This window comes from Gopherus evgoodei, chromosome 14 (genome assembly GCF_007399415.2).
Source record: "Gopherus evgoodei ecotype Sinaloan lineage chromosome 14, rGopEvg1_v1.p, whole genome shotgun sequence".
Classification (NCBI taxonomy): Eukaryota; Metazoa; Chordata; order Testudines; family Testudinidae; genus Gopherus; species Gopherus evgoodei.
The window spans coordinates 12,377,677-12,390,098 of record NC_044335.1 but is presented as its reverse complement, the minus strand read 5'-3'; the positions used below and the strand labels follow the sequence as shown (position 1 = coordinate 12,390,098).

The following is a 12,422-nucleotide window of genomic DNA, read 5'->3' as shown; positions in this document are numbered from 1 at the left end:
TGAAACAAGACCAACACCTGTGACTGTACAACTATTTACCGCATGGGCAAAATCTAGATCACCACAGCTACTGTCCGTGAGAGTCACTATATATTTATGCGGCTCCCTTGGAAAGGCCTTCTTATTCCTATCCATTAATAATGTAGGTTTTCAAATTCATTTGGGGATTCCAGTGAGCCTGCCAGCTCTCTGACCAAGAGATTCAGCAAAAGAAAAACAATAATAATTTAAAAGAAGAACTTACTTCTTTTAGGCACCTACTCCTTACATTTTCAAAGAAATCAGGAAAGTCAAGCTAAATTATTTTTTTAAAATATTGAAAAATGCAGAGAAAACCTCGGTCCCTACTTAATAGTAGCTGTTTATCAAATGCATTTCTACAACATCCATGAGGCACCCCGATCATTAGTATTCAAGAACCTGATATAATTTCAGTACACCTAAAAATAATTTAAAAAAAGATTTATTCAGTGGGTAACACACACCTCTATGCTACACAGAGTAACAAAACTTATTATCTCAAAAATTCTTCTAAATCTACCACAATACCGACCGAAAAGAAGAGTTGGCTGTATCATGTCAGTGTTTTGCATTATACACGATTTCAGGTGCCCCCCTTCCAATGCATGCCACCTGACTTTGACCCACCTTGTGGTATCAGGACATGGAGTACAGCACAGAAGAAGAAAAAACTCTGACTCTCTTTCTTTTAAATGTACTTGATACTGGTTCTTCCTCCATCTCTTTTATAATCAACACTGAATGAAGGGAATAAAGCATAAAGATTGAAGTCATTGTCCTGGGGCACATAATAAATCATCATTCTAAGACCCCTGTGATATGTAGGCACAGTAAGGAGAGAAGGTAAGTTATATCTGTGTCTTCTCTGAAAAAAAAAAAGTATGTTTTTAAAAGAGATAGATAGAGATAGCTAGCTCAAGATACCTATGTAAAATCCCAGTGGAGACAAAGCATTGGTAGTGCTTTCCTTAAAGTAGCTACAACCTGTTCCTTGTCTGCTCTTGGATTTTACAGGAGATGGCTATCTTTGTAAAAACACACTTCCCCTCCCCAATAAAGACACGACCAAAGAGAGGCAGAACTCTCCTGACTGTGGTTTGTATATATCAAATTGAGATTTCAGCAACAAAGTAAAGAGAGCAGCTTTTTTAAAAGCTGGTAGCAGACCTGTGCTGTTTATGGGCCATTCTTTGACATGTACTGGTCTTGTTTATGAAAACTTTAGTCAAAAACTATATTGTGTGACAGAAAAGTCAATATTATAGTAACTCAGATTCTTTCAGTCAACAGAGGCCAACAGGTCAAGTGCTGCCATTGACACAGGATGTCAATGATGACACATATTTGAAAAGAAATAGTTTGGGAGCGGAAAGGAGACATGATACTAGGGTGAGCCATCTGTATTTGGTTATTAAACTCAAGAATGCAAAGATTTAAAAGTTCTACCTTCAGAAAGTAATCCACTCAAATGGTCAACTCAGAATGGTTTTAAACCAGCAATCTAAGCCACTTTTAAATTTGTGTATTAGCATCTGCTTTCCAGCTGTAAGGATGTAAGGAGAATGTTCTCCTTTCCTTAGTTAAAGAATATTTTAACTACTTTAATAATAATAATAAATCTGCAGAATATTTTGGTTAACATCAGTAAAAGAAAACGGACCAGCACCTTACTCATTGTGAATAATAGCACCTAACCCCTTAAACATTCCCACCGAAGTCATTAGTGTTTTGCACCTGCGCCACGCTAGCATGCCGAAGTTCTAAGAAAGCGCAGAAGCATTCTCTGTTCCTGGGTGTCCAGCCCTACCTATGGCAGCCTAACTTCCTCAGAAAAATCCTTTATGGTCTAAAATAACCCTGCTTGGCATTCACAAGGAACTCATTACCAGTGCTAATGACTCTAGTGCTGGACAAACTGGGCAGTCACAAGACTTGTCCATGGAGAACATGGAACGGAATAAAAACAGTTTTACTGTTTTTAGCAAGCAGGAAAGAGAACTATTGAATGAAGGGTGCAGCACTGATTTGTTTATTCAGCTGAATAATTAGTTATTTACAGACTCAGCCAACACTAAAATCACCCCTGACCTCCTTCACCCAGCCAGCTGATTAGGGCTTTAGAGAAGAGGTCTGTCCGGTTTAATGTGGCACAGAGTACTGGCACTACAGCAACTCAGGCTGTCTACACTGCCACTTTCAGCGCTAAAACTTTTGTCGTTCAGAGGAGTGAAAAAAGTTCACCTGAGCAACAAAAGTTTTAGTGCTGAAAAGCACCAGTATAGACAGCGCTTTATCGCCGATAAAACTACCACTGCTCATTCGGGACGGGTTTGTTTTTTTTTAAATCGCCGGGAGAGCTCTCCCTTGGCGATAAAGCGTGTCTACACTGCCCACGTCACAGTGCTGCTGCAGCCACGCTGTAACTGGGTAGTATAGACATACTCTCAGAGGACTCGCTTTAGTCTCTACAGTAGTCAAGACTTTGAACCTGGAGTTAAAAAAAAAAATGCAAAAGAAAACCAAAACATCCCTTTACAATTCTAATCCCAGAGTGCCACCAACAGATGCCACCTGCTTTAATCTGTCTAAATACTCATGCTTGTCATATGGACTAAAGACTACACCGAAATATTGTTGAATCAATTTCACAGCTTACCTACTTATACAGAGAGGGTTAAATTAAAAAGAGCTTGCAGTTATGCTACTTTCCTGCCACATTCCTACACTATATTTACAGCTGCAAAATTGACTGCTTTTAGGGCCAGTTAAAACAGTTATTTTAAAAAGATAAAATAGACAGTGAAAAACTCTGCTAATAATCAGTCCTGTGGAGGCACAACTCTGACTTTTTTATTAAATCCAGACGAGGAGCAACCTTCGTGTAGCTAGTCCCGTTTTACATGGAAAGGTAACAACTCTAGCCTCACAGAAATTAGCTATTTGCCAGCAATTTAAAGTAACCTACTACAAAATAAACTGAAGTTAGAAGAACTAATGTTATGGGCCTGATCCAAAGCCCAATGAAGTCATTGAAAAGGCTTCCATCCACTTCAGTGGGTTTTGGATCAGGATCACAGTGCTGATTGACTGACAGCATAGGGAAAGGACGCAGTATTAGAAAGACACTGTTTGGAAGAGTTGCTAAGCAGTGTAACAGCTTGACATACAAGCTTCTAGCAAAACTGGTTCCATCTTAATGAGATTGTGCAAAAAATTGTTATTTTTTCTTAATTCTTCCTGGCGTTGCACACAAGCAGTAGCAACATCAGTGATTGGCACCTGTCTGCTGTGGAGTCTTTCAGAAACTGGAGAAAAATCTGAAAATGGACAGTATCTCTAAAAAAAGATATATCTATATCTATATCTATATCAAGGAATAAGATTCAAAAGCAGCCCCAAACAGTCCCGAAAAGAAACTCATGCCATGAGTCAGACTGCAGGAGAGACTGTTTCTTCAAAAGACAGACTGTGCAGATGCTATTTCTTTTAATAATGCTACTTTTTACATCATCACTGCCTTGATCTGACCTAGTTTTAAAAAAATAAAAAGTTTGTCAGATTCATTATGCTGTGGGACACAGAAATAATTTACATTCATTCACTGGTTGGCATAAAAGACAGCCATACCTTTATTATGTATTTATATAGTACTATTGGTATGAATACCTAACATGGTCTGTTATAGTCAAAAAAGAATAATGGTTTATTCAGTATTGGTAGTATTAATAAAATCAGGCAAATCCAGTTTAGTTTTGTCTGAACACGAATGAGATTAAATCAAGAGTAAAGGTGCATTCTGTACAAAGGGCATAGTTTATTTTAAAATTCAAGATGAACTCGTTTTAGAGCCCACTGTGTCAATGCCAACAGATTTTTCAAAATTCAAACAACCTGAGTCAGCCCAGGATGAGCAGGGAAATGCAGGAATCTGACCATCCAAAATCCTAAGGGCCCAATGCTGTCCTGAACCCTCTCTGTACAATGGGCAAAATTCCCTGCTGGCATCAATGGGCACAGCTCAATTTACTTTCACCTACTTACACCAGGAACTAATTTGGCCCAATAGGGTTGCCTGAGTGTAAGTGAGGGCAGGTATGTGCCCCAAATTTCCATTTTTCACTCAATGCACCAACACACCCAGGTTCAGATTCTGCACTGACTTCAATAGTGTTGCACAGGGTGTAAATCAGATCAGAATCTGGCCTTCTAGATGCAGAAAAGCCACACGGGCTGAAACACTTTGACAAGACTGAGTTTCCAGACAATAAATTTAAAAGTAATAGCTAAAAAAGCCAATCAACTTCTCAAACAACAATAACAAAAAACTACAAAAACACCTCTATCCCCGAAACTAAAACCCCACACACCAAACCAAAGCTCACTTTCCAGCTCAGCTCCATACGGTCCATTTTCAAAAGGCAGAATGGCAACCACAAAACTGGAGATATTTGGTCCGACAACATACTCACTGCTACTCCATTTTTATGGATTTAAAAACAAAAAACTAGTTTTCCAAATATTTGCTCCATTTCTGTCTGTAGCCCTCTAACCCCCAAATAACTACACGCATACATCTAATTTAAATGTAATGGCCAATTAAGATATCTAAAAGCAATATTTATCTGTTAAAGTGTTGACAACACTAACCTTAGGGATCAAAATCTCCTGAGCATCACTTCATCAGAAGGGAGAGAAATGTTGTCTATTTAGAACAGACAACTAAATTAACCAAACTGCCTCAGTGTCAACCCAAATATCATTATGTTTATGTTTGTATCATTAGCTGGGGGAAGGACCTAAACGAAAAATGATTATAATATGTGTGTGTGTGTGTGTGTATGCTGAGTGGGGGGAAGGTGGATAATTGTCCATTGTACAAACTACTCAACATTATATATGGAGGTAGCATTAAATGCAGTTTTGTCCTAATCAAGCAAATTCCTCGCATAGCTTTATAACAAAACCAAATTAATATGGCTTTTATTAATGTGAGGATGCTGTGACATAAATATTCTAAATCCTAAACAGCAACAGATCAGAGATCAGGGCTAGCATGGAAAAGCCATTAAAAATAGCAACAATTCTTTTTAAATTAAGGAGCTATTCTATCATTTCAATGGACTTCCTTATCTTTAATTACAAGAGGTTTTTGATAGGCAGAACAGGACACAGCTCTCCCAGCAAAAACTTTATATCATTTGGGGGGAAGTTCTGTGTCTAGGAGGTTTGTATTCTGCTCACCAAAGTCAAGACACCCAAGACTGCTTGACAGCGCCCAGAATGGAGAACGACATGGTCTTTTGTTATTTTTACCTTTTGTATGTACTTGTAATGTTTAAATACCAGGCAGAGTCTTCCTGGAGAAAACACTCAGCCCAATGTGTGGCATCAGCATATGTTAAACTGGCTAATGAGTCAAGTGTGATCAGGATCATACATGGGTGTCTACACATCAATGCATTCATGTTAAATAGTTTAGGATGTGACACATATTTGGAAATGTCTGCAGACCAAAAGAAACTGGAGCAGAAACACTAAGAAAAGGACTGAATTCTATTGCCTGATGGTTTTTTACTTCAGTCTGACCCTTTAGCAATATCTCTACAAGTTGTTTAGCCCCTGCAGTTACCCCATAGGTATTCATAGACCTTTGTGAACAGACCCAAGCTTTTCTGTATTTGGTTTCACAGTCTGTCTAACAATACAGCTTATTAGCCAGGCCCTCTTCCCCTTCAGACAGGCAGGAAAACTTTTGACTTATTTAACCACTCTGCAGGCTAGACATGGTCTTAATCTACTTCTCAGACCTAGAGATTACTATTTATAGTCACAAATTCTAGATCGCTGGATGTACATGTGTATCCCTCCCCAAACGCGTGCACACACACACCACAGTCAAGTTGATGAGACCGCTTAATGCTACTACTACACCATTGTTATCGTCTTGGGTAAGGGGAGAGAAAAGAAAGGAGAAAAATACAGACGTCTTTCTGCAACTTCACTGATTCATCATCCTAAAATCAAGATATAAAATAACAGCTGACTATACACTTCAAAGCTGGAATTAGTACAGAAGGTTAGTGGGACCCGCATAATCTCCCTATCATAGCCACATCATCTGAACTGCACCCTTTAGGAACAGGCAACGGAATAACCAAGAATGGAGTTAATGCACTCCCCAAAATCCTGTTCTTTGCAAAATCTAAATGAGGGTTGGGGAGGAGAATATAATAGTTTAATGGGTGGGGGGAAGCAGAGAAAAAGAGGGAATCACAGTGAGGGATACCTGGGATGTCAGGTTCAGGGCAATTACGGGGGAGAAGCTTTGTAATAAAACAAGAGGGATGGTGTGTGTCTGGGGGAGGAAAGGACGCCTGGAGATGCTGGATCCGCTGGGACTCTGCATATGCTTTAAATAGCCCTCGCAGTCTGTTTCCCCGTCTGCCTTGGGGGCGCAGGCAGAGACAAAGCTAAGAGAAGCAGCCAGCTGAAACTGACTAGAACTCACCCTTCCCCAGACACAGACTTCCCTCTCCCCCTGTCATCCCAGGAACACTAACCTGGCAGCAAACTCTCCCTGCAACGCAACCACATACATTGATTCTCACCTATACAGCAGCAACTTTCGAGGGTGGAGGAGAAGGTAGTAAGAGAATTGGGGGGAGGGAGGCAGGAGAGGGCTGAAATCGGATTAAACCACACACAAGTGACACACACACACACACCGCCAAGAGGTCATCACCGCGACTCGCTCCTTTGCGGTGCGTTACGAGAAAAGGTGTACGGGGGGGGGGAGTAAACAATATTTGTTTTTAACAAGAAATTAAAAACCAACTTTCTGTTCTCCGGGAGGCAGCCAGGGAAAGACAGCTGGACCCCGGAGTTCAGAGCCTGCCAGCCAGGACTGGGGAGCAGCAAAGATTCTGGACATTTTGTATTTCTAACCCCCCAAAAGCGATCCACCCGGGCGGGAGGGGGGGACACCAAAAAACACAGATACATCTGGGAAACTTGAGCGAGCGGGTCCGCGCGGGGCGGCGAGGGAAGGAGCAAGTACTTACTGATCTCCATAGTCTGGAACAAAGACCTTTTGCAGTTGCATGTGCAGGAGACATTGGGCTGTGTGGCTGCGGCTGTGCTGTTCACACCCATCAAGTGATACATTTAAAAAAGGGGGAGAGCGAAGAACGGAAAGTCAGCCCAGCTCTCCGGGCAGCACCGCATCAAGCCGGGCTCCTCCTGGCCTGGGGGGGAGAGGGAACTGCGAACCACTCCAGAGGCAGCCCCCCGACGGACAGAGAAGGAGACCCGAGCCGGCTCTGCTGGCTTCCCTCCCCTCCCCCGCCAGCCCGGGAAGTTTGCTCAGCGCTGGGTGAGACAGACTTGCTACTTTGTTTCTCTCTCGCTCCTGCCCAGGCAGGCTCCTAGCGGCTCCCCCCGCCCCGCCCCCTTCGCTCCTCCTCATTCAAGTCCAAGGAGATTCAGTTTCCTATGGAAAGGGGCGTCCGGGGCAGACAGACAGACGGGGTGACGTCAGCGCTAGACTGGGACTGCCCTTTTCCTCGCCCCGCCAGGCGGGGAGGGGGAGGAAGCAGAGGCTGGAGGCGGGGGAGTGACGGCTCTGCTGGCCAATCCCAGCTCCGCCGCTTGGCGGGAGGAGGAGCGCCCGAGCCCGGCCCCTGAGCCGGGCCCGCAGTGTGGGGTGAGCCCGGTGCGGTTCGCAGCTCGCCGGGGAGCCGCGTTGTTCCCTAGTGCCGTGCCCGGCCGGAGACGCTGAGCGGGGCCGATCCAAAGCCCCGAGGCTCCCGCTGGCTTCGGAGCGAGCCCCGGCCGGGCAGCGGGCTCTCCGGTGGCTGGTAGCGGCAGCCCCGAGCCGTGGCGGTGCAGGTGGTTCCCGGCGACGTGGGTAGTAATGGCCCGTCCCTGGGGAGCGCCGTTGAGCCCCTTGCCGTCCCGTGCACCCGAACTGAAGGGGGGAGCTCGCCACCTGCACGCGGGGACACCCACACCAGACCCCCGAGGAGGCAACTCCTGCCAGGCCTGGGGCTGCAGGCCAGCGAGAGGTGGTGACACATCGCCCCCCTCTTTCCCCCTTCCTCTGGGGTCTAGCGCAGATTACCCTCCCCCCCCAAAAAAAAAGCGAGACTGCAGCCCCGAACTCAGGCAGCCAGTCGGTGACGGTCAGAAATCGAACCCTGGGGCCAAATTCTGAGCTAAAGGATGCTGGTGTAAAGCCAGAGTAACTCCACGGTGGCTACTCCAGCTTCACAGCCGTGTAATAATGGAAATTAGGTGTCCCGGCTCCCAGCACCAGGTCAGTTCCCCAGATTCCTAGAAGATCATCCTTACTCTCCTTATACTGGGGTAGACAGCAGCACAGTTTATAATGAAGGGGGTTATAAGAATCAGGCTGTTGCAAAGCACCGCCATGTGCCAAATGTACTTCCCAATTACTGTACATCTCCTTTGATGACTGTGAAACTATTCTGAAAAAAAAAATCACTAAAACAGTTCCCACTGCATATGTTTTAACAATAAAAATAATAAATTAATTACATTTGTATTAATTTTTATTAATCATTTACATACATTTAATGACCAAATGCAGGAACGTTGCACTTCAACCTGTTACTTGAAGGTTTTCCTTCCTTTGTAAGGAAGTCTGCACGGTACAGGTTTGCTGTGCAAGTCAGCGGCCTGCTTTTCAGAGCACCACAGCGCCCCTTGACTTTAGCAGAAGTGACACTTCTCAGCACTTCTGCAAATGAGGCCCCAGAAATACTGTATTCTTGGTTAATGCTGTTGTGACCCACTGTTATGTATAGATGTGTTTAGGAAATCTGTAATGTACATTAAAATGCACATTCCAGAGAACACCCTTAAGGTAATTCTGATTTTTAACCTTCCCTGTATCAGGGGTTCTGAACTTTTTTCTTTCTGAGGCCCCTACAACATGCTATAGAAACTCCATGGCCCACCTGTCCCACAACAACTAGTTTTCTGCATATAGAAGCCAGGGCTGGCATTAGGGGGTAGCAAGCAGGGCAACTGTGTGGGGCTGCATGTCACAGGGGGTCCTGCTACATTAAATTGCTCAGGCTTCTCTGTCAGCCCCAGGGGGTGGGACTCAGGGCCCTGGGCTTCAGCCTCATGCAGTGGGGCTTTGGCTTTCTACCCTGGGCTCCAGCAAGTCTAACACTGGCCCTGCTTGTGGCCCCCCAGCGGACCCCAGACCCCTGGTTGAGAACCACTGTCCTGAATAATTTCTAATCACTTGAAGCATAGAAAATCAGTGCCCTCTTTTGAAAATTTTAGCCTTGGACTGTACAGGGCTTTATTAAGGTTGTGTAATATGGCTAAGTCCCTTCAGCAGAGACAGAAACAAAATAGGGCAGTGGTCCCCAACCTTTTTGGCTGGCGGGCACCAGCCGAAGGACCACGGCGGCAGTGGAGCACCTGCCGAAATGACACCGAATTTCGGCATCATCGAGAGGCGTCCCTGTCGAAATTTGGGAGCGACGCCTCTCAATGACGTCACTTGTTGACGGCAAGCGGCATCAGCGAGAGGCGTCCCCGCCGAAATTCGGGGGCGATGCCTCTCGATGACATCATTTGTTGGCGACAAGTATCATCATCGAGAGGCATCCCTGCCAAAATGCCGCTGCAGCATTTTGGCGGTTCTGTCCCTGGGGCCACGATGCGGGCGCATTAAGATGCCCCCACAGGTGCCATGGTGCCCGCGGGCACTGTGTTGGGGACCCCTGAAATAGGGCATTATAGTATAGCAACATCCCTGTGGCTTTGCAGATTTGGTTGTATAGACAGATCGTAAGTGAAAAGTTGGGGGAGCTTTCCAGGGAAGGGAATGTGGAAGCGTGAAAAATAAAAGCTTTGAGGAAAACACAGAATACCTGATTCTGCTGTCATTGAAGTCAGTGGGAGATTTGCCATTGATTCAGGCTCTGAAGTTATAGATCTTGAATCTGTGGTCTTTCTGCACGAAAATTTCAGTGCAAACTTTGTGTGTATGTGGAGTAGTTACAAGATTGGGCTTAATGTAAGGTCACTTTGGGGCTTGCCAAGGCATGATGGTGCCACTGGTAATTCTTATGAACAGGAGTTTCAATGACTTCAGAAATTCCATGTCACTATTTTATTTTTTATTTTTGTGAAGGCACCTAAAGCAATTAGATATTGTATAGTTTGATCACTCGTCAGCTGAACCAGCATTTGCCTTATAGGCGCAAACCTCAACAAATAGTCCAAAGAGATACAGTTCCATTGTCATTTACTTTAAAAATGTCAGTCCAATTTAATTTTTAGACAGATATAAGGGGGGAGAGGAGGAATCATCCCCACAATGAGTGTTTTGTGCCAAGTTTTAATCAGGAGTGATTTTTTTCAGTTGAGAAATAGACCTGTGAAAATTGGGGTTTATAATGAAAATGCTGATACACAATTTACTATAGTGGTGCGAATAAGGTCCCATAATACTTGGTAAATCCTGTTACTGAGAGATAACATCAGCTTCAATTATCTTCCAAGAAGGCATATTTTCCCATAATTCTTGATAGCTATGATTTAGTACTTGGAAGTAGTTAAAGGGTCTTCACTTGGGCCTATGCTCCCTAAAGATGCTATCATGAATATTGTGCCAAATAAAAAGAATACAAACTGTGAATACCAAATTAAAAACCAACATCTCTTGCAAAGCCATAGAAATCATGGAGGATGACGGGAGATGGTCTTGGAGTCAGGCATGATTTACTTATTGCCAAGTTTTAACTTCTATTTTCACCCACCGAAAATAGGATTTTTTTTCACATGATTATTTACCATGTGGTTTCAAATAATCCTTTATACTCCTTGGAGATGGCTATCATTCCATCTACCCCTCAGGAAAATGCCTGATGGAAAGAGACATGTTATTGGAAGATTGATTAGGCTTAACACTATGCCATCTGACAGTAGGTATCTCCAAGAGTATCTCCAACAATAACTAGTCCAGTATGAACAGGGGGAAGAAGTCTTGCATAACAGATAGAAAATTAGCCTTAAGAAGCTAGATTTTGGTTCCTAAAAGTGTAGTGCTAAAAGGATATGAATTTTTGTAGAGCTACAGATGGCAAAGAAAATCTATTAGGTCACTCTGCCAGTTCAACAGACTTTTCTTTCCATAGTAAAAGGCATATTTGAGTGCACGGAATACAGCTTTGACTTAAGGAACTAGGAGGAGGTAATGTCTGTGCTTAAGGCACAGAACTGAGAGTCAGTAGGTCAGAGTTATTTTTTTTGGCTGTGGAGCAAATTTCCTGTAGTCAGGCTATGCTTTTCAACCCTGGGTGGCTCCCTGAATTAGGCATGTTTGTAGGTACCTAAAATTGTGGTCTGCTTTTTCAGAAGCATTGAGCACCCCAACGTCAATGGGAGCTGGGAGAGTTCAGCAACTCTGAAAATCACAACAATTTTTAGGTGTCTAAACATGGATTGAAGTGTTTAAATGTGAGTACCCCAATTTGAAAGTTTTAGCCTAAATCACTTGCTCAGGGTTACATGAGAAATCTGTGGTAGCACTGGAAAAAAAACAGTAATCCTCTGGTTCCCAACTCTGTGCTTTAGCCAAACCACTGTCTTCTTCCAGCTCATTAAGGTGTGCCTCAGTTTCCCTGTCTGTAATCCTTATTTCCCTTATGGGTTCAATTCATTAATGGCTGCAAAGTGTGTTAAGATCCCCTTTGTTAAGTGCTATGAAAACACAAAAAATTGGTTTTGTTACTGACATGGAAATGCAAATAGAGAATTTAAATGTTGGTTTTCATATCTAAGAAAAGCCAGTTTAACTTGAAGCTCAACTAAACTAACTAGGGCCTCGATTCAGCAGTCGAAGCCTGTGCAGCAAAGTAGTAAGCATATGCTTAAAGTTAAGCACATGCTTTAATGCTTTGCTGAATTGAAACATTAAAGAGGAATGCTCTGTTTTGCCTCTGCTGCCTTAAATGACTTGACATACTTCATTGGGGCTTGGATAACTGGATCTTTTCTTCCAAAAAAGCTTTTGATGCAAACTGAATAGCAAAGACCCTATTTCAATGGACCTTGCTTGCTTGCCCAAAAAGCTCTGTAATTATGTGCGCTAAGCCTAGATCATACTACTGTACTTGCAACTAACATATGCCTTCACACTTACAGTGTGTAGCATAGTCATAAGTAAGTCAATGTTAACAATACAACCTTACTCACATTTCATGGGAAACCACTGACGTTCTTAGACTAATCTTGCAATTAATCATTCAGCCTTCTGTGTTCTGTCTTCTAATATGCGTCCATGTTCCTGTACAAGAATAAGTGACATTCTGCATCACGTTTGATAAATAATTACTGCATTTCAGGATATAGACTTT

The 12,422-nt window shown here is 43.4% G+C and overlaps 1 protein-coding gene across 4 annotated transcripts in view; it reads right to left on the bottom strand.

Moving 5' to 3' along the window:
- Nucleotides 1-7,440, bottom strand: part of PMEPA1 (prostate transmembrane protein, androgen induced 1) — a 69,674-nt gene extending 62,234 nt beyond the window's left edge. For 2 of the 4 annotated variants that reach the window (XM_030533461.1, XM_030533462.1), the window contains exon 1: nucleotides 7,083-7,440. In XM_030533461.1, coding sequence (XP_030389321.1) covers nucleotides 7,083-7,185 — 103 coding nt within the window. In that variant the 5' untranslated portion in view covers nucleotides 7,186-7,440. Of the gene's footprint in view, nucleotides 1-648; nucleotides 759-4,668; nucleotides 4,725-7,082 lie in introns of those variants that run through there. The other 2 variants (XM_030533463.1, XM_030533466.1) reach the window with 2 other exon arrangements.
- Between the last annotated feature and the right edge of the window lie 4,982 nt (nucleotides 7,441-12,422).